This window comes from Camelus ferus, chromosome 34 (assembly GCF_009834535.1).
Source record: "Camelus ferus isolate YT-003-E chromosome 34, BCGSAC_Cfer_1.0, whole genome shotgun sequence".
Classification (NCBI taxonomy): Eukaryota; Metazoa; Chordata; class Mammalia; order Artiodactyla; family Camelidae; genus Camelus; species Camelus ferus.
Window position 1 is genome coordinate 4,937,570 of NC_045729.1, and position 27,788 is coordinate 4,965,357.

Genomic DNA, 27,788 nt, shown 5'->3' on the forward strand with positions numbered 1-27,788 from the left:
AGAATCACTCCATGTCCCTAGGGAAGAGGACCCTAAGGAGGCCATCTTCCCCAAGTTAACTTTTAGAAACCTCCAGGGGGATTCAGAAAGTACTGGACTCATCTGATACCGCTAAGACTGCTAATAGTAACATGGCCGAGAACAGAGAAAGGTGAGATGCCGAGGTGATGTCGCCTTCAGGGTTCAAACTGGTCTGGGAAATGGAGCAAACCCAAAATGATGGTTCTGCAAGAGATAAAACAGAGCCACTTGTTTCAAGGAATGCCACTACCAGTGACCGCTCCACTCATCGCTAATAAAAAGTGGGAAATCACCGAATGCTTGCTGTGAGCCAGCACAGTTCTAAGCATTAGAACGTGTAGTCATTTATTTAATCCTCAGGACAACCCTCAAAGGCAGGAGATATTATTACCATTTGATTTTATCAGTAAAGAAATAGAAGCCTAGAGAAGTTAAGTAATCTGCCCAAAGTTATTTGGTGAATAACGGTCTAGCCGGGGCTCCACACCAGGTGCAGTGTTTACGCTTCTGTACTTCACCACCCTGCCTCCCTGTCCTCTCCCTTCCCTGAAAGCTTGGAAGAGTGCCCCGGGACCCACCACAGACAGCGGAACGGGACAACAAGCTCGGTGTCTGTGGGAGACAGCGACACGTAGCCTGCAGCTCTGGCCCGGCTGGGGCTCAGCTTTCCTTGCATGGCTCCCCTAGGACCCCTGTCTCGGGCCATCTCCACTAACTGCTCTGCTCTACACATGCGCTGTTGAAAGAAAAGATGACAGATCTCATCAGTACAGGATTCACTAACAGCAAATTTCAAGTGGATCCCAGATTATAACCTAGAACACTGGGGTGGGGGACAGAACTGGCTGAAAATAATGTTCTGTGTACCACACCCAGGGAGCTTTGAGGGCAATTAGGAGCACATGATGCTCCTACAAGAATCTCATGAAATTTCAGAGTTGCACCATTTGTATTCATTCATGCCTTAAACATTAAGACAAAAATTTTTCCCATCTAATATGCTTTTCTGGTCCTGGACTTTTTAAAGTTGAAATTAAAAAAGGATGGGAAACATATTTGCAAATGATATTTGGAACCATTACAAGAGAAGTTTCATTCTTTTCTCCTCTGAATTCGCCTAGCCTCAAAGACCAGACATTTTTTTCCTCTGAGTATGTTGACAGTCACTGAAGTGACAAAAATACCCAGTATATCTTAGTGAACAGCTATTTTTAAAATCACTTGATTTAGAAAACTCCAATCATGATAATTTCATGGGAATTCTTAGTACACAAATTAAAAGTTTTAAATTACTCTGCAAGAATTTGTGAGTTCAAATACTCTTAATGAGAAAATACCTGCATCTATGCATATTTAATCAGGTGTTTTTAACATCTGTCCCTGAGACAAAATTATTCTGAGGGTTGTTTTATGGGATATAGTTCCTGTGGTCAGAATAGCAGGAATGATGCAACATGAGACGAGGAGCCAGATCTGTCCATTCTGGTCTCATCTGACTCTCACTGTTCACCTCTGGGCCTTGAGAATGTCATTTAACTTCTCTTAGCCTGTGTCCTCACGTCCTCAGATGAGTAACAGTTCCCACCTCAAAGTGTCGTTTCATGGAGCAAATGAAGTAATGCACATGAAAGAGATTTTAGTAAGCCCCAGGCACTATAATATAATATTAAAATTATAAACTAAATGTGGTAGCAGGGTGGCTCAATGAGGAAAAGGCAGGTGTAGTCTGGTGCAGTAAGGAATCAGCTGGGTTGATTTGCCAACTTTGCCAACCCATGGCCCTCGGCAAGTCTGCCCTTGGTTCTCTCATGTGAGAAACGGAAGGATGGTAACTCTCCCATAAGGCTGATGTGGGGATCGGAAGCAGTGTGTGTAAGACCTCTAGTGGGACAGGCCCACAGTAGGTGCTCAATAAGTGGCACCCATTTCATATCAGAGAATCCATTTAATTAAGCCAAGTAGGCAGCCGAGAGGTGTTCTGCCTAGAACAGTACGTCCACTAGCAGAGTCCCAAATAGACTTCTGCCACGGCCAGCGCCCTAGCGCGTTAGACTCCAGTGGATTAAGGCTGTGCTTGCTGGATTCGCCTTTCCTGCCTTCGACCGCTCTTTAATAAAACTTACTAATGGAACCTCGGATTAAAAAAATAAACTCAGTACTACCCAGTGTGGCCACTCCCAAGTACAGGCCTTTTTCCCAACCTGATTTTCTAGGATGAACTTATTCACTTTTTGCTACTTCCGTAGGCACAAGGGTGGGGTCCGCGGGCGAGGAGAAGGAAAAAGCCCAAGTGAATCTGCTCTTGTCATCGAGGATGGTCAATGTGACAAAATAAGCAGTCTGGGCCTCGCCTCCCCAGCTCCAGCGCGCTAGGGCCAGGCCTGTCAGAGGCGTTCGGAGCGACAAGCAGAACAAGGGCACGCGCCCCGCCGCGCCCGGCCGGCCGGCCGGGCAGACCCAGTGCGGCGCGGGCATCGGACACCGGACACCGAGCGGAGCGCGGGTTAGAGGCGTGGAGCCGGGGAAGGGCGCATGCAGGTGGGTTAGTGGTAACTCGACCATGCGGCGTGGCATTCCTGTCCGGCAAACGCGCTCAGGCAAAACAGACTCGATGCTTACAATGATCCCAGCCCAAAATGGAGTGTCTCTGACTAGCAGGGAGGAGCTGATGCCGGCCATGAGAAAGCCCACCACGGTCACGGCGATGCCCAGGGCCAGCTGCAGCAGCGCGAGCAGCAGCGGGAACCGGCAGCCGCAGCACTTCCGGGCCTCCTCCTCCCCGCACTCCTTGGGGGCCCCTGCGCCCCTCTTCGGCCCCATGTCGTCGGGCCCCGCGGCGTCGGCGGCCGGCGGCCCCCCCTGGCTCCGCGCGCCGCGGCCGGGCCGCTCCCTGCCCATGGCGGCTGCGGGGGCGTCGGCGAGCGCGGCGCGGGGCGGGCCGCCCGGCTCTTCGAGTTACGGAGGCTGAACAAATATGGAAAACATTTGGAGCCGGCCCGCCGCCGAGCCCGCGGGGGCCTCGGGGAGCCCGCCGCGGAGGGGGAGTCGAGGGGGGTCGCCAACTGCCAACGCGCGGGGCGGGGCGCAGCGCCCGCGGGGCCCCGGGCGGGGTTTGCCCGGCGCCTCCTAAACCCCGAGCACTTTAGACAGGCTGCGCGCGCGGGGGGGGGTGGGGGGTGTAATGTGCGCGCGCGCGGGTGTGTGTGTGTGTGTGTGTGTGTGTGTGTGTGTGTGTGTGTGTGTGTGTGCATCTGCCTGTCTGTCTGCCTGTGTGTGGTGTCTGTTTTCCTCACAATTCTTCGATTTTGTTTTTGTTTTCTGAGAGGTGCAATGTAAGGTGATGAATGTTTAAATCATTTAAGTTTAATTAATAGACAATTTAATCCAACATAGGCATTGCTAGGCTCCAAGCTGTGAAGTCGCTTCCAGAAGTCAAATTGTTCTGATTTTCCAACAAAGGCGTGGGCTCCTCTGTTTCTTTTTAAGTTCTGCAATCCAGCTGACAAATCAAGGCATTTTTCCCATTGAGGTATTTGGTTTTGAAATAACTGTTTATAGAGATGCTGGGCTAAATGCGAACTCTCTTACGTGTATTTGTTTTTAAAACGCTTTGAATCGTTTATAGAGAGTCCCCAGCCAGTGTTCGCTAATCTCCACAAGGTGCCTGGGGGGATTATTATACACCTGAGACATGGAGAATTTAACTGAGTCCACATTTGAGTTATTTTCAAAGCACCTACGGTGTGCTAGGAAATAAGGATGCTGGGGGAGGGTATAGCTCCGTGGTAGAGTGCCTGCTTAGCATGCATGAGGTCCTGGGTTCAATCCCCAGTACCTCCATTAAAATAAATAAATATAAACAAATAAATCTAATTCCCCCCAAATTAACAAAGTTATAATTTTTTAATAAAAAGAAGAGAAAAGAAGGATGCTCAAGGTAGATTTGGTCCCTGCCCAAAGTCACTGAATAAATCAATAAAATCAATTCCCACTTACCTCTCCTCAGTAGCACTCAGAGCAAATTTCAGTGAAACCACTAAGAAATGACCCCATCACTTTGGAGTATTTATATCTACTTTAGTATGGTCATTTTTACATTCAGAAAGCTGTATTAAAAAATAAATGATGTTGTCAAAATGCTAAGGTAAAGCCTGCTCTTAGATTGTTTGCTATTAGCTAGTTTGAGGAAACTCTGACTCCCTGCTTTGTCTCCACAGAATTAGGAATCAGTCGTCGTTGGCGCTCCTGGAAAACTGCCAAGTCCCTCCAGAGGTACCTGTGAAGGCATAAAATATATTCTTACTTATTTTATGAACTTAAGTGTTTTCTTTATATCTTACTTCTGGATCAGTGAGAAAAATATGGTCCATGGAACAAATGCAGTAGCTTAAAAAGCAGAAACCAAGCCACACACCCCAGAATTCCACCTAGAAGCAGTAGAAGCCACTCTCACTCTCACAAGAGGAGCAGAGGGGGTGAGGGAAGGTCGTTGTCAGCTTTGGGGCCATTAAACTATTAGAATTTCTAGCGAGAACGGACAAAAAATGCCTGGTGTTACACAAGGCACCCACGTGACGAGTGCCTGACTGAGAACAACCCGAATAACAAAACAGAACAATACTTCGTTTTTCCATGTAAACCTAGAAAATATTCTTAGGAAACTAATGGACTACATGGAATTAATTATTTGTTCTTATGAATAACACAGCTACCAGTTACTGAGTATCTATCCATTCTGTTACAAGCACATGCTAGATGCTTTACATCCTTGGCTGTTAACTCCCTTCAACCACCTTATTATAATTATCATTTCTACTTTTAAAGATGAAAAATTGAGTATCAAAATTAAGTAACCAGATTTTTAAGCTGTTTATCTAGTTAGGGATGAGAGAGGGGAACCAAGTGTGAACTCTTGTGGATTACCTGTTTTATTAATTACTTTCAGTAGATAAACAAGCGAGTGGACTGTTTAAATCATTTGTGATTTTAAACAATTTAATGAGCATAGGCAGTATTTCATCACAGAGTCAGCTATTAGCCTTGAACCTAAGAGTACCTGAGTACTTTACAAAAAAAATATCTTGAGCCACCACCATAATATATACGGGAGTTGATTGAGACCGTTATTTCTATTACTAATTTGTAACTAGATACAAACGCTATTTGCTGACCACACTGCTGGGCTGTCAGTTAGTTAAGGATAAAATATTCTTAGCCTTTCCCTCAATGCCTTATATTAGATGTAAGTTAGAGTGGGTAAACAAAATAATGAGATATTCCTGTAGGTTTGTCTTTTAAGTTTCAGGATCAGTGTGGCTTACAATTTTGTGCATAAATTTTTCTAATAAAGGCTTACTTTTAATTGCCTAGCGGAGACAAGTTACAAATGAAATCAGTAGCAGTGAACAACTGCCCAGATAAATTGTAATCCTTTGAGTCTGATTACAAATGCCGACTTCAATTTTCAACTTCCAGCGAAGAAGGGCAGTAGCCAGGGGAGCCTTGCACCTGCTCGGATTCCCAATTGCACGCTTGAATCTGCCTCTGAAGGGGCCTGGCCTCTGGCAATACCACAAGGTGATAGTGCTGAGAACGGTCTTTTCACTTCATTGATGTGGGGAAGTAGAAACAAAGAGGGTGAGAGAAGTTGTCAAAAGGTTAGTGATAAAGAGAAATCAAAGGGTCTTTAAGGACAACAACCAAAAAAGCTCTTCGTTTAATATATCCTTTCCATGGAAAAAAAAAATCACCATTTCCAGCTCATCACATAGTTTAACAGAAATGAACAGGATTTTTTAGTATTCATAAATTATAATGTCTCCATTTTATAGGTTAAGCAATGACCTCTTCAGATATTTATATTATCAAGAAAGGCAGAGTAGAAAAAAACGTTTTCAGATACTCCACCAGCTGCTCCCAAAACTCAACACTGACAGACATGATAAATTAGAAATTGCAGGAGAGTAGTTAATATATGGTTTGAGACTATTCCGATAATAATAAAATTAAGCATAGTACTTTTTATGTTTGCTGTATCTCAAATTCAGAATTGTTTGGATGTATTTAGTTCAAAAGTGGGAAGATGATAACTCTCTTTAAAACCAGTGTCATTAACAAGATGTCCTTAGGAAATACAACTAGAAATAATTTCTAAACCAATGTATTTCTGAACACATGGTCTTAGGTTCACTAAGAACAAGAAGATTTCATAGGAAAAATTATTAGTGTCAAGGTCTCTGTCAAATCTCTTTAACATGTAATTAAATATATTTAACTGTTCGATTAGATGTGATTTAAAGAAGTATCAAATACTCTACAGAAAACAGTTGAGAACTCACTTGTGAGATGCAACACACTGGCATGTATGCCTTACTGGCCTCCACATCTAAAATGACCCCAGGGACATTGCCGATCTGTACGTTTGTGTGTGTGTGTGTGTGTGTGTGTGTGTACAAGGGATATTGCCGATCTGTGCTATTGTGTGTGTGTGTATGTTTGTGTATGTACAACGAGTAAAAGAGAATCTCTAATTTCTTTCTATTTTCTTCATTTCTATGTCATTAATTCTAAGTCTGTCTTGTGGCTCAATTTTTTTTCTCAAAAGAATTGACCCATGTATGATTTTTGTACAGCAGTTTGTGTTTTCAAGTTAAACGTCATATGTGCAGTGTACTCTTTATGGTCAACAAAGACTTATAACTTTCTCATTCTATAAAAAGTCTGTAGAGATGATAATTATCAATCCTTTCCTAATGCAGTCTGCCCCTTTATATGATGTTATTTATAATATCAAATTTTCCTGCATGTAATTTTGTACATGTATTTTTGTCTATATAATTTTCATGTATACTGCATGTGATAAGGTAGAAATAACTAAATTTATGATAACTAAGAAATACAGGGAGAAGAATGGATAAACAGTGTAGTGTGTGCAGACAGTGGAATACTAGTGGAATGCTAATAAGAAGGCTAAATCATTGATACAGGCATGAATCTCACTAACATTTGCTGAGTGAAAGAAACTAGACACAAAAGAAAACATACTGCATAATTCTGTTGATATAAAAATAAAAAAGGCAAAATCTATGATCATTGAATTTAAAAAGTGATTGTGGAGTTGGGATGAGAGAATTGGCCAGGAAAGGAACAGGAGGGGACTCTCTGGGATGATGGAAGTCTTCCATAGCTTGGTTTGGGTGGTGGTTACGTGGGTGTAAATGATGGTGAAAACTCACTGAACAACACTTGAGGTCGGTGCATGTTATTACATGTAATGATATCTCAATTTTTGAAACGTAATAAAAAGAGAAATAGAGGAAACCACTGTATCTCCGTCAGTTTCTGACAATGGAAAAAGTAAAGAGTTTTTTTAATCTAAATTATCTTGCTAAACTCTCTTCATTTCTCTCCTGCCATAACGGTTCCTCTGTATTAATTATCTATTGCTGTATAAAAAAATCACCCAAAACTTAGTGGTTTGGAACCACAGTAGTTCTTTATTATTTCTTGGTTTCTGTGAGTCAAATACTCAAATAGGGTACAGTGGGGATCATTTGTTTCTTAACATTTTCTGAGGTCTTAGCTGAAGACTTGAAGACTGGGCCTGGAATCATCTGAATTTTTGCCTGGGGCAGGAAAATTTGCTTTCAAGGTGTCTCACTCCTCTGGCTGGCGAGCTGGCTGCTTCCCATGTGGCCTCTCCGCGGGGCTGGTTGAGTGTCCTTAAAACATGGTGGCTGACTTCAACAAGAATGAACGATTAAGAGACTGAGAGAACAGGATAAAACTTGTCCTTTTTATGATGCAGCCCCAGAGGTCACCTAGCAACACTTGAGCCACATTCTCTTCTTTAGAAGCAAGTCAGCTCACATTCAAGGGGAAAAGAATTAAGAAGCCATCTATTCAAAGATGGAGTACTACAGAATCAAGGAGTATCAAAAACGTGTTTTAAAACCAACACATTTAGGTATCACCACATCGGGCTATGATTGATACACAAAAAAAATTGCACAAATTTAATGTATATCTCTTGATGAGTTCGACTTTTTACTTCACAGAGAAATGGCATTTATGCTACACATTCCATGGCTTCACCAAAGAATCCCAAGCCTAGCTAAGGAGCCCAGACTTCTTTCCTTAGCTCTAGATCTGCAAATGTAAATACCAACTCACAGCTCCACTGAATATCCCAGATGTAGCTCCGATTGACCCTGTCCTTGAACTCCACTGAGAAATCAAGTAAGATAAACACAAAGTGTCCACAGACCTGAGCGGCAAGCTGGTCACTGGTTGCCTTTGCCAAGAGCAAGCCCACACAGAGTTTCAAGATTACGGTGAGTTTAAGAGTGAGTGGGAGGTGATGAAGGGGGGTGGGGGCAGGTATCTATGGAAAAGCTTAGCTGTGAAGGGAAAGAAAGGGGAAAGAGGTAGCTAAAGGGATGATATAAAGTTGAGGAAAAGTCTGCTGCTCTTTTTTTGGACAGCTAATCAGGTAAGTTTCTTAAGGTGGGAGAATTAGTCAGAAGGGAAGTCCCTTCACAGGCTGAGATAAGAGGAAAGAACGTAAGACTAGATAAAACACAGTTAAGTTGGCAGGTGTGGGAGGAAGCCAGTTGAGAGAATTCATATCTTCTGGCCTCTTTTAGGATATGTATACAATGAACATAATACCAACATTCTTCTAAATGATGCAGATTTTAGATACATAGCCATTCTCTTTCTGTAGCCTGTCCCACGGCACATTTTCTTGTTATAGCTCCTAAGTATAGGCAAGTTTTAATGAAACTACTTCATTTTCTGAAAAATTTCTCTAAAAGAACAAAAGCATAGTTTTCTATAAATTACAATAACAATGATGTCTGGCATGTATTTTCATAGGTTACAAAGTATTTTATAGGTTACAAAGTACTCAGATTATTACTCTTTAAATCTAACCAAAACCCTATGAAGTCAGTTTCTTCAGTGGTTAAGTGACTTGCTCAAGGCTACATCTTTTCTTCTTGCTGTAAATCCAGTACTATTTCCATTTATATTTTAGCTGAATGACTTGGATTTTTTTAAGCTTTATTGAGATGTGATTGCTAGACAAAATAGTTGCACAGATTTAAAGTGTATATCTCAATTAGTGGGAGTTTTATTGCGTAGAGAAATGGCATTAATACCCTTCACATGTAGGCAGTCATGCATGATGAGGGCAAACGTGTGTTAACACATGTTAACCGTGTGTGTCTGGTGCTACGCTCCCGATTCCTGAGTGTGGGTTTTTCCCCACACCACCAAGCAATTCTCCAACACCAGCTGGGTGACCTACAATTCAACTCAATTCTGACACTGTCTACCCAGAGACAGCATCAGATTCTACAGGTTAAGGGCTCATTCCCCCAAGACTGCCCCCAGATCAGACGTTAATCACTAGTCTGGGGTGTAATCTGTGCTGCTGACCAGCTGGTTATAAATCAGAGGTCTCTACCACCCGCTCCTTGGGGTTGGTTAATTTCCTAGAGCAGCTCACAGAACTCAGGAAACTAGTTTATTCACTAGATCGCCGGTTTATTACAAAGGATATGAAAGGATACGAATCAACAGCCAGATGAAGAGATACATAGGGCGAGGTCCCAAACAAAGGAGCTTCTGTCCCCGTGGAGCTGGGGCCCGGCGTGGTGATACGTGGAAGCATTCTGGTTCACCAGCTTGGAAGCTCTCTGAAGCTAGTCTTTTGGGGAGGTTTTATAGAGGCTTCATTACATAGGCATGACTGATTAAATCAACGGCCTTTGGTGACTGGTTCGACCTCCGGCACTCCCCTTCCCGTCCCTGGGGTGGGGGTCTGGGGGGTGGGAATGAAAGTTCTGACCCGCTAATCACAAGGATGTTTCTCCTGGCAACCAGCCCACATCCTTAGGTGTGTTCCAAAAGTCATCTCATTAGCAAAACAGATGACACCTTTGTCACTCTCATCACTGAGGAATTTCCAAGTATTTTAGGAGCTCTGTGCCAAAAAAGGGGATGAAGACCAAATATATATCTCTTGTTATAAATCACAGTATCACAAAAGCATACAATGCTTTGTGCACAGATATCCCTACCAAGTCCCAGGGCAGTGAGAACACATGCTGTGTAGAGGCTGGACCATAAGCACCATGAGGGCAGACATCTTGCCTTTTTAATTAATCGTTTCCACAGTACCCAGCACAGTGCAAAGAACACTGTATGGTTTTAATAAATATTTATAGATCCTAAATAGGCATACAGTTTACAAACAAGATTCATCTGGGTTCAGGTGTTTCTGATATAAACAAACACATCTTTAAAATCCTTAAATTGCATATTTTGTCTATTTTTCTTATAAGAGTTGTCTTTCGGAATAACTCAGCTGAGACACTTTGGATGAATTATAATCAGGTTTTCTAAATAATAACATTAAAAACATCATAAAGTTATTTTCAATATCCTATGTGTTATAAGCAAACTACAATTTTCACGTCAACCACTAATCTTCCTCTTAAGACTAACTGAGTTGCCGTCTGACTCTACGCCAGATTAACATCTTTTTTCATTTTTATAATATGCAAGTTTCTTGCATGTTATAGACTTACAGCTCCCTGCATTTGGTTCCATATCCAGTCATCACCCCCTTTAAAGACATCTTTGACCCTAAGACAAATCTTTGTAGGCTGTGTTTTTTTTCCCTCCTACCATTTTTCTAGGAATTCTCACTCATTTTTATACGGCAATGAGTGCAAACTCTGGACTCGGACTGCCGGAGCTCCAGTCCCAGCTCTAATTCTTACCAGCTGTGTGGACAAGTTCCTTCACCTCCAGTCTCGATTTCCTCTCTGTGAAATGTGAATATTAAAAGCACTGAGCTCAGAAGGTGACTGTGAAGTATAAACACAATCCTTCTTGCAAACACAGAGAACACCTTGCAGCATGGACAAGGAATCAGCACCCGTTAGCTCTTACCCGAGCTCTGCCCTCTTTTCTGACTCACTTTCTCTTCCTCTGCACTCTCCTCCGCAGTGTCTCTTTGGTGATTCCTTTCTCATTGCTTCTCCTCCTCTCCCCACAGAAAGTATAACCCTCCTTGTCCTCTTATACTCACTGCCCAGCTGGCTCTGAAGTTTCTCAGCTTCTGAATCACTGCTTTGCTGCACAATGTAATTTCACCTAATTTTACTTTTCCTTACGACCACCCTCTGCACTTGCACCCAACTCTGTAATTGGGATTTTTCCAGAATGACCCCTAGAGAAAGATAAGTCACCCCCTTTCTTCTAGTATTTTCTCCTTCCTTACAATGCCCCCACCTGACTTTCGGCCCCCACCCACTGCTTCAGGGGAATGCCCAGACTCAAATGCTGTCTGCTACCCACCCCAGCCAACCATAAAAGGACTGCCATCTTGTTTATAATCTTTTGCTGTGCACTGGTGAAACTTACATCAGAAAGGAGTAGGAAATCCACACCTGATGGCCCCAGTTGATTTCAGATTGTTTCACAGAAATGACTGAATTGCTGGTGCTTCAGAAACAATGTTTTGATAATCTAACATTAAGCTGGATTAGTGAGATCTTGACAGAAAAAAAAAAAAGGTTCACATTTCTCAAATGTTACATTCCCTAAAATATCACATCTGGTGAAGCAGCTGTCATTGATTTTGGCCTAAAACCCCTCTTTGTGTTGGGGAATGATCCCTTACTCTTCCCCAGCTGCTGCCCAGTGGCCAGTGGCCTGGCCACACATAGTATCCCTGCCCCCATCTGTGTTTAAGGGCCCTGCACATGAAGGACTTATTCAAAGCAGGATGAATTAGAACTCCTCCACTAGGCATGGGGTCAGGATGCTTGGGAAGGGTCCTCGGTTCCTTTTGGAAGGAAGGCTACAGTGGTGGGGGTTCTTTCCCACAACTTGGAAGGAGTTTTTCAATGACAGGTGAGAACAAGGCCACTGAGCAAAGAGAAACAGAGTCTAGAAGAGCCAGAAAGATAGGGGGGGTGGGGGTGGCGGGGAGTAGAGAGAGATCAGATGACATTATTTGAGCCTCAGAAAAACAACTGTGCATAAAACAGCTCATCGATGCTTGAACATCCCAAGACAGGAGGTTATCTTGCTCCCACTGCACCATCATTCTTGGCATACACGAGGGGCTCAATCGGTATTTGCTGAATGGCTTAATAAATAAGCCAGCCAGTAGATACTCCCTTTGTTTAAGTGAGTTATTTCTGTCCCTTGAAACTGAAGGTACCCTGACAAATGCACCCACCCAGGTGAATCTCAGCACTCCCCCTGAGCACCCTCCTCTCTGTGATCACAGACCCGCGGTCACGTAAGAAAATCACAGAGAAGTGACAAGTCAGTAGTGAGTTCATTTCCCAAAAGATAGGAATGTTAAGATAACAGCGTTGGGGGGTTTTTCTGGCCAAATTGTACAAGAAGATTTGAGCCATTGTAGGGCAGGACAGATATGTTATAAGGTAATTTTGCAATGCAGCATATGAGGAAATGCCAAGTGCAATTTCATAACCTACGCCACCTTCAGCTTAGGTACATATGTATGAGCACCACGCCCAACTAGCTAATTATACCTGGAGCTTTGTTTTCTCCTTACTAGCCTAAATCATAAAATTAAGTAGTAGGTTAACAGATATTTGTTTACACTGGTTTTAAGCCAGAGATGCAGGTCAGAATCACCAGTAGTGTATTTAAAACTTTCTGTTTTTGTTTTTAATGTTTGACTTAGTTATATTTTGGGTGGCGCCTCGGCAGTTAGTACATTTGGGAAGTACCCTCGTGATTAAGTCCCACCCTGAAAACCTGCCCAGGACACACCCCAAGCTGAGCTCAACACTCCTGCCACCCACTAAGGGAGCAGGACACACTCCTTTTTCAAAGACCAATGGTAACTTTCTCATTTTATTTCTTCTTAGTACCTCTTTGTCAGTAGCGAGCTGCCTGTCTAACATTCTTGAGTTCATCCAATAAACATTCCCGGAGAGCCTCATATGGCCAGGGAACCGAGTAGGCACTGACGATAAAAAAGGCGACAGGGCAGGATGCTGCTCTCAGGGAGCTCACGGTCAGCTGGAGGGAGAAAGTCACCTAAACAGAGAAGCGTAATAAAGTTGAGGTGGGAAGCTCCATGAAAAAGAGGGCAGGACCCCTAGGCAGGGCCACTACCCTCCTGCCAGCACCATTCAGTTCCCCAGCCCAGCAGCATTATTTTGCTTTTTAAACTCTAAAACAGCTTACTTCTAGGAAAGCAGAACTTACCTCTAAGATTCTATTGGTTCCCTGAGCTAACTCCTGATTGGTCCATCTGTTGTGCTTTATTTGCATGGAGCTCACTCCTGAGTGGTCCATTTCCTTCACTCCTGATTGGTCCATTTCTACAAAGCTTGTTCCTCATTAGTCACCTTTGTTATACCTTATTTGCATATGATTTTATAAACTGTTGCAAAGTCTAGACTGGCAGCCTATAAAAGCCTGTGTAAGCCTCCAGACGGGTTTCAGAGCTTGGAGTGTTAACTCCTCTGGGCCTGCTGGCGTAATAAACCTGAGTTCTCCAACCCTCCGAGTGCTGCTTGGTCTCTCGCCCAGATCCAGGTTGCTGTCACGACTGAGCTGTGACACCAAGCTGTAACACACTTTTCTGCAACAGAGTGTTCCATGTGTGAGGGCAGGGTTGTGTGCAAGGTACAGCAAGGTGCGGAGGCAAACAGACTCTACTCCAGAGCCTCATGATCTAAGGCACACAGCCTGTGTACCAGGGAAACATGTGGCACAGCAGTGTGATTATTCATACTATGTGGATTTCTGTCTATGAGGTGACTCTGGAAGTTGTCAGATCGGACCTACAGTTTTAGATTTACAGCACCATCCCACCCAGCCAACAGGTCCTCCCCTAAGCCTAGTACTTGGAGTCAACCCTTCTTATCTCTACTTTTTTGTTTCTCCGCCCCAGGGTAGTAAAGGTATAATCAGACCAGGACCAGATGAGAGGGGCTGACTAAGCCTCAATATCCAGCCATACCCAGCAGCTGGCCCCTAGGAGAACAGCCCTCTCTAAGCTCCTGAATACTAAGAACCAAGGTCTTACTGGAGTTCATGAACCCCATGCCTGTCAATCATTTGCAACTTTCTTCAACACCTGCTTTTTACTTAGACATGTTTTTTATCCCTAAGCAATCTGCAGTAAACATTTAACACATCATGCAAATTTGGCGACAGGGCATTTTTTTTTTTCAATATCATGTATTATTATTTGTTCTGTTCCTAAAAGCCTAAACAATCTGTATTTTAAATTCGAATAATTTAATCCTCTCATACATCCTGTTTAGAGGGAGTAGGAGAAACAACACAAAAGAAGAACAGGGAGGAAATGTGAAATGCTTACTGAAGGAAGTTGCTTGAGGTTTAATAAGAATGAAACTAGCACCTAGTGAAAACTCATCAAGATGCTAAAAGCTGTTGCTTGGGGGCAGTGGGACATGGGTGATATTTTTTTCTTCCTATTTGTCTGTTGTCCTCTAACGGGCACTTGACATTATGATGTAACCAAAACAAAACACGAAACAAAATAAAACATACACCCACCCAAAACCCTTAGTTTTCAAGAGAAATTCACCTCAGAAGAGATTGGGTCTTAGATTTATTTTATAGTCACCTAAACAACAAAAAGAGAATTAGGTACATAAATGGATGCTCAATTTAAAAAACATCATACTTGGTAGACAGAGAAGTTTCTCTCTGGACCAAATCTTCATATATGAATTGAATTTAGTTTCAATAGTAAGATGATGCTAAGATAATATTTTTAAAAGAAAGTTTTGTGAAAAGAAGAGATAGGTATAATACACTAAGAGAAAGGTAAAAATTCCTGAAAGTATGAGGGCTTACAATCAGCCAGTGGTTCTTATCTCTGGCTGTGTATCAGAATCACCCACAAATGTTCTTTTTAAATTCCTGGAACTCAGACCTTCCTGGAGAGATTCTAATTCAGGAAGTGGGTTGGGATACAGCATCTGAACTTTTCAAAGGCTCCACAGCTAATCTTGATGTGTAGCTAGGTTTGTAAACCATTATCCTGAATGAAATGAATCGATCAGTCCAGGTACCAGCTAATGCATCTGAAATGACCCTGCTCCTTCACCCTTGCCAATTAAAGGAAGTTAAACTTTTACTTAGCAAAGTGATAGCTGCCCAAACATTTGGAACTTTTCTTCAAGAAATTTCTTGAGAAGTGATTTAAGAGCTTCCCAAGATAATCATCCTTATTACTTACTGCTTGTATAAACCTAGCCTGCTAACTTTATTTTATTAGATATTGATTACCAACATAGGACAGAAATTTAAAGTCAGAGGCAATCACCTTATCCCTCCACTCCAGTTACCTGCTCCCCATGGTGGATGCTCAGTTAGCTTCTATTGAATGAATGAATGAATGTGTGAGTGAGTGAATAAATGATGCTGCTTCCTCATTTTTTACAAATGAGCCTCGGATTAGTTGTGCCACTTGCCTGCAGACTCACTACAAGTTGATGGCAGTGTTGGGGCCCAAAATCAGGTGAGCCCATTCTCAGGACTCGATCCCTCCCAACCTGCCACAGGCTTTACTCACATCCAAACAACTGTTGACTGTTCCAAAAGGTAAATCCATCCTTCGAGAATGCTATTAGCTTCCACACAGAGCATTAAAAAATAATATACCACACTGTTTTCCACAGTGGCTGCACAAAAGTACATTCCCACCAGCAGTGTAGGAGGGTTCCCTTTTCTCCACAGCCTCTCCAGCATTTGTCATTTGTGGACTTTTGAGTGATGGCCATTCTGACTGCTGTGAGGTGATACCTCTCTGTAGTTTTGATTTGCATTTCTCTGATAATTAGCAATACTGAGCATTTTTTCATGTGCCTGTTGGCATTTGTATGTCTTCATTGGAGAACTGCTTGTTTTGGGCTTCCACCTGTTTTTGGATTGGGTTGATTGTTTTTTTGTTATTAAGTTGTATGAGCTGTTTATATATTCTGGAAATCAAGCCCTTGTCAGTCTCATCTTTTGCAAATATTCTCTCCCATTCTGTAGGCTGCCTTTTTGTTTTGCTTATGGTTTCCTCTGCTGTGCAAAAGCTTATAAGTTTAATTAGGTCCCATTTGTTTATTTTTTCTTTTATTTCTGTTGCCTGGGTAACTGCCCTAGGAGAACATTGCTGAGATTTACATCAGATAATGTTTTGCCTATGTTTTCTTCTAAGAGGTTTATAGTGTCTTGTCTTATGCTTAAGTCCTTAAGCCATTTTGAGTTTATTTTTGTGTATGATGTGAATGTAGTCTGGTGCAGCCATTATGGAAAACAGTATGGAGATTCCTTAAAAGACTCAAAATAGAATTACCATATGATCCAGCAACCCCATTCCTGGGCATATATCCAGAGGGAACCTTAACTCAAAAAGATACATGCACCCCAATGTTCATAGCAGCACTATTTACAATAGCCAAGACATGGAAACAACCCATATGTCCATTGACAGATGACTAGATAAAGAAGCTGTGGTATATTTATACAATGGAATACTACTCAGCCATAAAAATAATGAAATAATGCATTTGCAGCAACATGGATGGGCCTGGAGATTGTCATTCTAAGTGAAGTAAGCCAGAAAGAGAAAAAAAAATACCATATGATATCACTTATATATGGAATCTAAAAAAAAAAAAAGACGAACTTATTTACAAAACAGAAACAGACTCACAGACATAGAAAACAAACATATGGTTACCAGAGGGGAAGGGGGTGGGAAGGGATAAATTGGGAGTTAAAGATTTGCAGATACTAACTAATATATATAAAATAGATACACAACAAGTTCATACTATAGAGCACAGGGAACTATATTCAATATCTTGTAGTAACCTATAATAAAAAAAGAATATGAAAAGAAATATATGTATGTATATGTCTGACTGAAACATTATGCCATACACCAGAAACTGACACAACACTGTAAACTGACTATACTTCAATTAAAAAATGGAAAAAAAAAATAAAGCACAGCAAGGCACTGCTGCATAATTCAAGCAAATAATTTTTTTTAAAAAAAGAAGAAGATGGCACAGGATTTGGATAAACAAAGCAGTGGATAAAATGAAAGTTTCCCCAACTATACTGAGATAAAGGGGAGGAAATGAATATTAAACTCTTAGAAAGGAAAAAGATTTTCCCAGGGATCACAGTTTTTACTGATATGACCAAAGTGATAAAGAAAATAGGTCCTCTTTAAGCAAAAGTAAAAGTTGTATGAGATTCTGGGCAGTATAAGAGAATCGTTCTGTTTTCTCTTAAGCCTGCTTCTTGCCCTCCACCAGGATCTTCCCGGGATCACAGCCACACCAGCACGGGTTATGGTGGGGACGTCAGTGCGTAGATCTGAATGGGCTGGCAGACAATAGGGGTTTTTTCCCTCTTGGAAATGTTTAATTCTTCCCTTCCAGAGCTACAAATTCTGCTGCATCTCTCTCCACTTTCCCTCTCTCTGTATGCTCTATGCATGCAAACGATACTCGATAGAATGTTTAGCTGGGAGCTGAGCTCAGCTTTTGTTGAGCCCCTCACTTTGTACGAGATGCTGTATGATTCAGGAGATGACAAAAAGACAAAAATCTGACTTCCCCTCCATTCCTCTCAAAATACCTCAAGCACCTTTCAAGTTTTTGTGTATCTTAATGTTTCTTTCACCCCAGAATCTCTCTCTGAACTAAAAAGTGCTGAGTTATTAAGCCTTGAACTTTAAAGTTAAATTTTAGATTGCAGGAAAATACGCTGTTTACCCAGAAAACCCAGGGGACAGTTAACCTGGGAGGAATCGAATTTCTTACATTTAGGGGTGCAGTTGATATTCTGCAGCACGAGATTATGTACATCATGTCTGATGGTGGGGCTTTCTGAGGTGGTGTGGGAGGTGAAGTAGAAAGTCCCTTCCCTTGGCATTGCCTCTGATGAGGTTCTGCAAGCACTTTAGTGTCTAAAGGTGTCAGGACACTCTGTTCGTTGTGTCAAGAAAAGAAGTCTCGCCGCTATATGCACGATCGTGTGAATGAATATTCAGCACCTCCGACTCAGACTCATGGCTAATGATCCAGATTCTGAATTTTCCAGGGCCAATTGTACAGCCTCCTTTTTGTGTGCTGCCTTTCTTTTTTAGCAGTTTCATTATTTGTTCACACTTCCAGGAGAAGAAGTGAAGAAAGAGGATGAAACATAAATTCTCCAACTTTTTCCAGCGACACCCTTAGCCTTGCCAAGTCCTCTGGTTCCAAGAGGCCTTGTGGGAGCGCACAGTGCACCCCAAGGGGGGAGCAATCCTCTGCTGCGCCAACAAAAATGTAACACGGGGCACGCTTCCTCACATCAGGACCCAATGAGTCTTCTTTATACGAAAAGACAGCATCCTAAGTAAATATTTCACTATGGCACTGCAAAAAAGAAAGCAAGCCTGGCCAAGCCCCACATCCAACCATCTGGGTTTCAATTACCCAAGTGCTGAGCTGGAGCAGGGTGACTGCAGCCGTGTGCGCATGTGTGAGGGAGGCAGGGACCTATGAGGGCACACAGCTGGAAACGGAACTGGCTCTGTTGCCTCCTTCAGCAGGTAGCCTTAGCCTCAAGGCATGAAATCTAGTCTTGAAAATACGCCCATGTAGAGCTTTTATTTATGGGGATGGTTTGAGGAACACAGAGCTCACAAGCAAAACTGTGAAGTAGAGGGGACTTCTCTTGACAGCGGCCCAACTTGCTTCTGAATCTTCCTGTGTCCTGATGGTACCGTGGCCCCTGCCCCTTCCTCCCATGTCGTAGTGGTGGCTCCTGTCCCCAGCAAAACAGGAGAAGGCAATCCGTCCATATGAGTGAGATCCATCCACACGTGACACGCTTAATCTCTCCACCCTTTCCACTGCCCTCAGTATAAAAGTGCAAACCTCTTAGCATGACTCTCCTGCTGGCGGCCCCCTACCCCTTCTCCTCTCTGTCCCATCCCCAGCCACACTAGGGTCTTTTCCTTCTGCAAGCACTGCCCCCTGCTTGCTGCTGGACCTCTGAACACTCTGTTCTCCATGCCCGGAACACTGTTCACCCCTCTCCCCAAGCCATGTCCCAGGAAGCCGGCCTTGACCTTGGTCAGTTCTGTCCCTCAAGCCCTTTCCTAGAGCACCCATGCTGCTCCTTTGAAAGTCCCCATGTCACAGTGAGTTCTTCACCTGATGCCAGCTGTAAGCCTGTGACTCTCTGAGCTCTGACATGTTCGCTGCTGCATCCCCAGCACAGAGCCTGGCCCACAGCAGGTGCCAGGTGTGATAAGTGACTGACTGAATTCCTTAATCTAGTCCAGATATTCACACCAATACCATATCTTTAAAGACTAACGTCTTTAGACTCCTGGAGGCTTTCAGAGTTTTACCCCAAACCAGCTGCTACTATTAGGAGAGCAGACCAGGGACCCTGCTTGCTGAGATGACCCTGGAAGATCTGTGACCTCAGGGGCACATCTGAGCATCTTGTGTCTGAGCAGCTGAGATGTTCGCCCACTCTCCTCCTTCTTCCTCTTCTCTGCCCTAACCCCGCCTGTATTTCAGTCTCTGAAATGTTAGCTGAGGAATTCAGAATTCATTCCTGCTGTGCCCATTGATTGATGTCCTTCCCCACACCGCCCACTTAAGCTTGGTTTCACCCCGTATCTGGGTAGTTATTATCCAATTGGCCATGCTCAGCTCTTCTAAATTTGTCCCATTCTATACTGCAGATTTGCATTCTTATAATGATTGCTAGCACTTACATAGCACTTAACGTATACCAAGCACACATTTGCACGTGTGCGCGCGCGCGCGCACACACACACACACTCTCTTAATCCTTATGACAACACTATTAGAAAGGTACTATTAGTCTTTCCACTCTACAGATGAGGAAGCAAGAGGCACAGAGAGGTAAAGTTCCTTGCCCAAAGTCACCAGCTAGAGCCAGGATTTCAACCCACGTGGTTTAGCTCCACATGCTAAGCACTCCAAGCTCTTAACGACTAAACTTTACTATTTCTCGTGTATTAGGAATTCCTGTTGCTGCCCTGGCCACATCATTGTCGGTCAGGGTTCCCACTCTTAGTGACTACTGAGCGCCCCAAAGCATGTGACTTTGCATGTTGTGGCCTCAAATAATTGAATGACTGCTAAACAGCTGACACAGGAGATTTGATCCATTGGCCAGCAGTGCACTGAGACTTGGGACCCTGTTCAAAAGATAATACGGACTGATCAGATTCCTCTCTTGAAAGCCTGGAATTGGGAAATGAGCAGCTAGTCCTGTCCTCAGCAGATGGCAGAAATGACCAGTCCTGACACGCATGGTACATGGAGAATCGGAGGGTGCCGTGCTGGGTCTCGTGCACTTACTAAAGCAGAGGGCATGCAGTCAGAATCAGACATGAGAGAAACTATGCCGTACTTAAGACCGGGAGAGACTGACTCCAGTTCCCGGTTTTTCTGGGATTTCTGCTCCTCATAACCAAAGGATTTATGGTTAGAACCCACTGCCTCAAGACTTCTGGTCCCCAGGGACCCTTGATTAATCCTTCCCAGTGAGCCCAAGAAGAGAAGAAAACAAGGAGCTCTTTGACGGGAGGAGAAGCAACAGGTGGTGCTGAGTGGATTCAAGTCACGACATGTGATCCCTGGGAGGCTTCCATCACCTTCACAGCCCCTCCCCCAGGATGCTCCTGACCCAGTAGTCAAGGGGCAGCATGACTGCTTGAGGCTGAGCATCTCCAAGGACCAGGGATGCAAACAAAGCTTTATCTGAGTGTTCAGAGTGAGGTAGCAACCAACCCCGTATGCCAGGGTTTCATGTGCCTAGGCTGGAATAGCAAGCCACTTTAAATTATTATTTTACTTTAAAAATTGTTTATATTTAATAATAATAATTTAAATAATTAAATGAACAATGATTTAAATAATAAAAATTTAAATTCTTTATATTATTTTAAACATTTTTTTATAGTGAAATTCTGGTATTCAGTAATTCCAACGATTCACTGAGAGACAGAAAGGAATAATACTAATATGAAAATGGCATTAAAATAATGCTTTATGTTTCACAAAGGCCTTCTGCTTAAGTCACCTCATTGGATCCTTGCCACAACCCTACATCCAATCGGCTTTGCTCATTTTATATTTTGAACTTCCTTTGATCCTATCTCCCTCTGTTCTTGTATTTTTACTCCCTTAAGAATAAAATTCAATGTGCAGAGCCTTGCAAAGTTACACTAAGGATGTGATTTTATTGTTAAGCTAAGTATAAAGCTATGGCCAAGATTTGAGCAGGAAAGTAATGTGTTTAGATTTGTGTTTTGAAAGCATCACCTGGCTAGAATGTGGACAGTGGACTATGGAGGGAAAGGATGGAGGTAGGGACATTAGGAGGGAGGCTGCTGTAAGTGTGTGACAGAGAGATGATGGTGGCTTGGACAAGGTCCTAGGACTGGGGATGAGGGAGGAAAGAGAATAGTGCACGAGTATGTGACCTAAGCAACGTGGGGGTGGTGTTTCCACGATAGAGGATTAAGTGGCTTCCAAAGAATGTCCAGATTATGCTGCTTCAACTATTTTTGAAAGAGTATCTACTTTTACTCTGCACAAGCACCAATAATATAAGAATAAGAGTGATAAAGAAGATTTTTGATAAAGAAGTCACTCGTTAGAGCTGTCCAGGGATGCTCAGCTTCCGGTGCCTGCAGAAAGGGTGTGACGAGTCTAGGGTGCTGACTTTAAAATATACTGCTTGAATATCTTTATCCAGAGTTTGTCTCAATTCCAGGATTAAATCTAGCAGAACGTTTATACCACCATAAGAATAGGGAGTCTTGGAAAAGGGATAGAGCCATCATTCATACTCTCCCTTTTATTTATTACTGAATGTGAGCCATATAGCCCAATATTCCATGGCCAATCTAATGATTATGAGTCTTCTATGTAGAAAAAGTGGGGAAGACAGAGAGACCGAATAAATTATTTAATTGGAACAATTCAGGTTAAAATATCTAAATGAAAACCGGGAGAAAGAGACAGGGAGCTAAAAGAATACCAACATCTTAAATTTTTGTAATTTAAGAAACTCAAAATATATTTTTATATTCAGACTGTAATTCACTTTAAATGACATAAAAAGATAGCGTTTGTAATTTTTTTTTAGTTTTAAGAAATAAGGTCTGTAAATTATATAGGATTATATTGCCCATAATAACTAACAGTTCAAGTAAGCTGCCTCATTGAAATATAAGTTTGAAAGGCTAAGACATCACCCCGGACTTTCTGTACAACTCAACTGGATGTGATTGTCTAGATGTAATTGCAATCATTGTTTTAAAAAATGGAAGTTCCCATAAAGACTGAAAAACAAAATTATCTAGATGGTAGGAAAACTAAAAGACAAGCTATTAACTGGGAGAAAATATTTGCAAATAACATACTGATGAAAGACTTATGCCCAGGATAAATTTTTTAAAACTCTCAAATTCCATAATGAAAAACAAATAATCCACTAAAAAATGGGCAAAAGATTTGGATAGACACTTCCCAAGAGAAGATATATGGATGGCAAATAAGCACCAGAAGTGATATACAATATCATTAGTCATTAGGGAAATGCAGATTAAAACCACAAGAGCAATCACTACATGCTCCTTAGAATGGCTACATTGTAAAGACTGGGCATTCCAAGTATTGACAGTAATGTGGAGGAACTGGAACTCACACACTGCTGGTAGGCACGCAAGATAATACAAGCACTACAGAAAAGAGTTTAATAGTTTCTTAAAAAGTTAAATATACGCTTGCCACGTGACCCAGCCCAAGAGACACGAAGCCTAAGTCCACGTGAAGATGTGTACACAGATGTGCACAGCAGCTTTGGTTGCAATAGCTCTAATGTGAAAACAACCACATGGCAGAATCTAAAATAATTATTCCGAGAGAAAATGCCAGGCAGAAAAAGGACATATGGTGCTATGAAATCCTAGAAAATTCAGGCTTATCTAATCAGTGACTGCAAGCTGATCAGTGGTTTCATGGAGATGGTAGGGGGATGGGGAGGGCCAGGAGGGATGGGTTACAAAAACTCTGGAGGGTGAGGGATGTGTTCATTATCTTGATTGTGGTGACGATTGTATGGGTATATATATATATATGTCAAAATGTATTAAGTTACACATTTTAAATTTTGCCGTTTGTTATATGTTCATCATACCTCAAAAAAGCTGTTAAAAAAAAAAAAACACATGTGGTCAGTATCTGTGGTCTAAGTGGAGCCTGAAGAACAATCAATGTTTAACCAAGATAGTATTTAAAGATCAGGTGTGTAAATTAGTGATGATGCCCTGCCAGTGTGAGTTTGACCTTCAAGCGTCTAACCTTTTTTGTGGCTACGGTGAGGAAGTTTCCTGATTTATTTTTCCTTCATCTTCACTGGGTTGTAAACAAGGTGTATTTATTTTCTTGGTGACCAGTGAAACCCTGGCCATTTCCTCACTAAGATGTTGTTAACCATGAGAGCTCTGCCTTCCACGTCTTGGATTGTCCCACTGAAAGAAATTTATAAACTTAGGACAGAAATCACATGTACCCCATATTTCATTTGCGCTTTTGAGATGGTTGAAAACATGTTTTTCTTTGTCTATACCAGTTTTATGATATTAAATAAATCATTTCTTCATTCATCCTTGAAGACATCATTTAAGTTTACTCATTCACATACATGAGCCACAGTCAACGTAATAACAGAAAGAAAGAAGAAAAATGATCAGGGTAATATACTTTGATGTACTGGGATTTAACTTCCAAATGTCTTGAAACATAAAATTTGAAGATATAATGGCCAGTCCACCAATCCTTAAAATAGCTTTTTAAGAGAAATACTGTGGGTTTCTGATATAATGATTGAGCATATGTATTTGCCTATCCTCTTTCCCAAAACACTATTGAAATGGCCATAAAGAAGTAAAACAGGAAGAAGAAAAGAATAAATTTATAAGAGTAAAGAGAAAAGGGAAGAAGTCATCAGCATACAAACGAGATCGATAAATATCTGGACACTGGGAAGAGGAAAAGAGCATGTTGGCAGAAGAAGCATTCTTGATGATCTCTAGAAAGAAGGGTTCCAGAGTCAGGGTTCTGGGGAAAAAAAAAAAAAACGTAGGAAGGCTCTGAATCTGCAGGAATAGAAAGCATAGGTCAGAGGTGGAACTGAAAAGTTAGAACTTAATGAAAAATCTCTTTAAAGACCAGCTGCCCCCATGATCCCTGTCTCCACCTCTGCTCTTCAGTGCAGAACAGCACCCTCACACGCCACCCTGACAACTATCCCCGTGCTCTTTCTTGAAGAAATGAAAGAAACTGAGAACCCTAGGATGGTGGGTCATGCCCCAGAGTAAAGTTTCCCCAGTTCTGGAGACTGGAAGTCACCAGAAGCCTGCCAGTCATGATATTCTGTCCTTTTGTCTACGTATGAACAGGCAACCAAGGATCACAGAATATGTAAATAAAATCAACTGCACAGAACAGAAGGATCAAAATGAACAGCCCTCAAAAGGAACAGAGAAAATTGGGGAAACAGATCTAGTTAACATTTTTAACCAGTATCCTCAGGCTACCAATGAAGATGTGGCATCCATAAAATAAGAATTGGAAGCTATCAAAACAGCAGATTGGAACAAAGGTCAGATGATTCAGAGAAAGAGAGACTGAGAGATCTCTGCAAAGGAAGTAGACTCTTTGTAACTAGTGATTAAAAATCAGGATATTTTGGAGTTTACGCTGAAAACACATTTGCTGCTTAGGCTGGAAACCTTCTCCAAACCTTCAGCTGTTCATTGACAGTTCAATCAACAAGTAGACGTGATATAGGAAAAATAACTTGATACAGGATAAAAATGAAGACTATCAGCTTTGACAAGTGAAGTGTACACTGTCAGAAACAGGGAAGCAGAAGAGAAAGATAAAGATGGAAGGAAGGCTAAGAAAGTTGTACCCTCATCTTTCATAGGGTAGAGTCAAGAGACTGAAAAGGTAGTGTAGTAAAAAAAAAATGGAAAAAGAAGTGGTGGGGCATCAGGTAGAGGTCTAATGACCTTATTCATTATTTTAAATGATATATTAGCATCTAAGTAGGGACAATACACTGAGCTATATCCCCATCTTTCACAGCAGGGACCTTTTAGAATGGCCTGAAATTGCTAATCACAGTAGAGGAGTACGCCTGTTACTTAGAGCTGTAACGGAATGTCCTCCTGGAACAGCAAAGGATGCGGGTGGATGTGGAGTGGGGGTGATGGGCTAAAGACAAGGAGATTTTTTTCCCACAAAAAAACCTTCTGGAGTATTTGGATTTTTTTTTTTTTACCACGGTCTTGAACTACTCTCACACGTGTTTTTAAAATTCTAAAGTGAATGTATATACTTTGCACTGAAATAAGCAGGATCCATTGCCCATCAAATGTTAGGAGAGCCTCTCATGACTTGGGCAATTCCACATTCTTCATCTCATTTGATCTATACCTTGGGAGCAAGTAGGTGCTGCTTCCCTCTTGCATCAGGGAGAAATCAAGACTTGGGGTGTTTGGATGGCTCCCCACCACCCCGTGCACAGAGCGGCAGATGTGAAGCCTGAGCTGGAGTCGTCTGACGCCAGCTTCAGTATTCTTTCCTCTGTTCTAGCGGTCCTCAAAAGTTTGGTTTTGGCAGTGAGTTCGGCGGTCCCGCGGATCTGTCTCTTGCTTCAACAGTGTTTGGACGGAACAGACCCAGGGACGCCCCTTGCTCCAGCCTCCGACCACCCTTCAACCTTTTTTCCAGTTGCATCCTTCAGAACCAGCCACTGTGCTATCTTCAGCCTCTGGGACCAGCCAGCACCGTTTTGTGAGCTTAACTCCTTACTACCGATCTACCATGAGCTCCCAGGTTTGTCAAAATTATCCCAGCGAGGTTGAGGCCTCTGTCAACCACCTGGTCAACATGCATCTGCAGGCCTCCTACACCTGCCTCTCTCTGGGCTTCTATTTCGATCTATTTCGACCCTGACGATGTGGCTCTGGAGGGCGTTGGCCACTTTTTCTGCGTATTGGCTGAGGAGAAGCGCGAGGGCACAGAAAGTCTCTTGAAAATGCAAAACCAGCGCGGTGGTCACGCCCTCTTCCAGGACGTGCAGAAGCCATCTCAAGATAAGTGGGGTAAAACCCAGGACGCTATGGAAGCTGCTATTGTCCTGGAGAAGAACCTGAACCAGGCCCTTCTGGAACTGCATGCCCTGGGTTCTGCCCCTGCAGACCCACATCTCTGTCACTTCCTGGAGAGCCACTTCCTGGATGAGGAGGTGAAACTCATCAAGAAGATGGGCGGCCACCTGAGTCACCTCCACAGGCTCTCTGGTCCCCAGGCTGGGCTGGGCGAGTATCTCTTCGAAAGGCTCACCCTCAATCACGACTAGGAGCCTTTGCAACCCAGCAGCCTTTACGGAGCCCCTGTGGTGTCAGGGCTTCTGCCTGAAGCCTCTCTGCAGTCACCAGGCAGCTTTTTAACCATCCTGGAGCCCTCTCCCAAGCCTTGGACCAAATGGAAACAATAAAGCTTTTTGCAACAACAACAAAAAGTTTGGTTTGGTTTCCGTGTTCCTTTATACTCTTAAAAATTATTCAGAAGCCCAAAGACATTTTATGTGGCTCACACCTATTGATATTTACTGCATTAAACTGAGATCTTTTAAAATATTTATTCATTAATCCATTTAAAAACAAAATTAAAAACATAAATATTTTAATAAATGTAACTATAATTTCCAAAACAATAGTGAAAACAGGGGCATGTGTTTTAAATATTTGCAAATGCCTGGATTGATGGAAGGCAGCTGGGTTCTCTGAAGCGCTCTGCACTCTTTGTGTTGTGACAGTGCACAACAGTAACCTGTGGGAGGACGACACTGCACACAGAGAACTATATCTTAGTATAACTAAGAAAGTAGTTTTGACTTTATAAACCCTCTGGAACGTCTTCAGGGCCCTCCAGAGGATTCCAGATTCTACTCTGGATTCCACTTTTTTAGGAAGCTTTCCATGGTCTCCCCAGGAAGCATTCAATCACCTTTAATGCCCTTCCCACAGTAGATTCCTTGAACCTCAAGCTAGCCCTAATTTTACCATCTGTATTATAGTTACTGACAAATCCATGTCCTCTACTAAGGTGTGAACTGATCGGTGGTCCAGCCCCCCACCTAGCGCCTAATGCGGTGGTATGTAGCCAGGAAATGCTCCATCACTATGGGATAAAGACTTAAACGAAGCCCAGCAACGCAGCCCGATGCCACGGAAGTATGAGCTACAGCGCTCAGACGGAGAAGTGCGGAAACAAACCAGAAAACAGCGGCATTGTTAAGAGAAGCTAGCAAGTTAAGTGAGTGGGTTTGATTCTCATCCCCGCCACTTACTAGCTGTCTGACTTTGGAGCAAGAGAATTAATCTCTCTCCGTCTCAGTTTCCTCATCTATAAAATAAGGATAAAAATAACACCAACTTGTAGAATTGCCGAAATGATGAAACACGATAATTTATATAAAGTAATTCTCTTTATAATGCTTGACCAATGAGGAGCACTTTCACATTTATTATTACTTCCGCTACTGAATGGGCAAAGCCGTCACTCTCCCGATCGCCACCCTCTGACTAATAAAAGGGGAGCTACAAA

General features: G+C 42.5%; 2 protein-coding genes and 1 long non-coding RNA gene across 4 annotated transcripts in view; 2 read left to right on the forward strand and 1 right to left on the reverse strand.

Annotated features, from left to right (window-relative positions):
• SSPN (sarcospan) overlaps nucleotides 1–3,067 on the reverse strand; it is a 37,902-nt gene extending 34,835 nt beyond the window's left edge. The window contains exon 1 of one of the 2 annotated variants that reach the window (XM_032473258.1): nucleotides 2,641–3,067. In XM_032473258.1, the coding sequence (XP_032329149.1) occupies nucleotides 2,641–2,919 (279 nt within the window). In that variant the 5' untranslated portion in view covers nucleotides 2,920–3,067. The remainder of the gene's footprint in view (nucleotides 1–2,640) is intronic. The other variant, XM_032473259.1, reaches the window with a different exon arrangement.
• On the forward strand, nucleotides 1,749–5,107 carry LOC116661345. Its single transcript, XR_004317227.1, has 3 exons — nucleotides 1,749–2,559; nucleotides 3,415–3,550; nucleotides 4,239–5,107. It is a non-coding gene; the product is annotated as an uncharacterized LOC116661345 (long non-coding RNA).
• Nucleotides 5,108–25,770: 20,663 nt separating this feature from the next.
• Nucleotides 25,771–26,650, forward strand: LOC102510151 (ferritin light chain-like). The gene is given in 2 exon segments (XM_032473260.1): nucleotides 25,771–26,108; nucleotides 26,110–26,650. Coding segments are annotated over 2 exon segments (537 nt in total). The 5' UTR covers nucleotides 25,771–26,000; the 3' UTR covers nucleotides 26,539–26,650.
• Nucleotides 26,651–27,788: the final 1,138 nt, after the last annotated feature.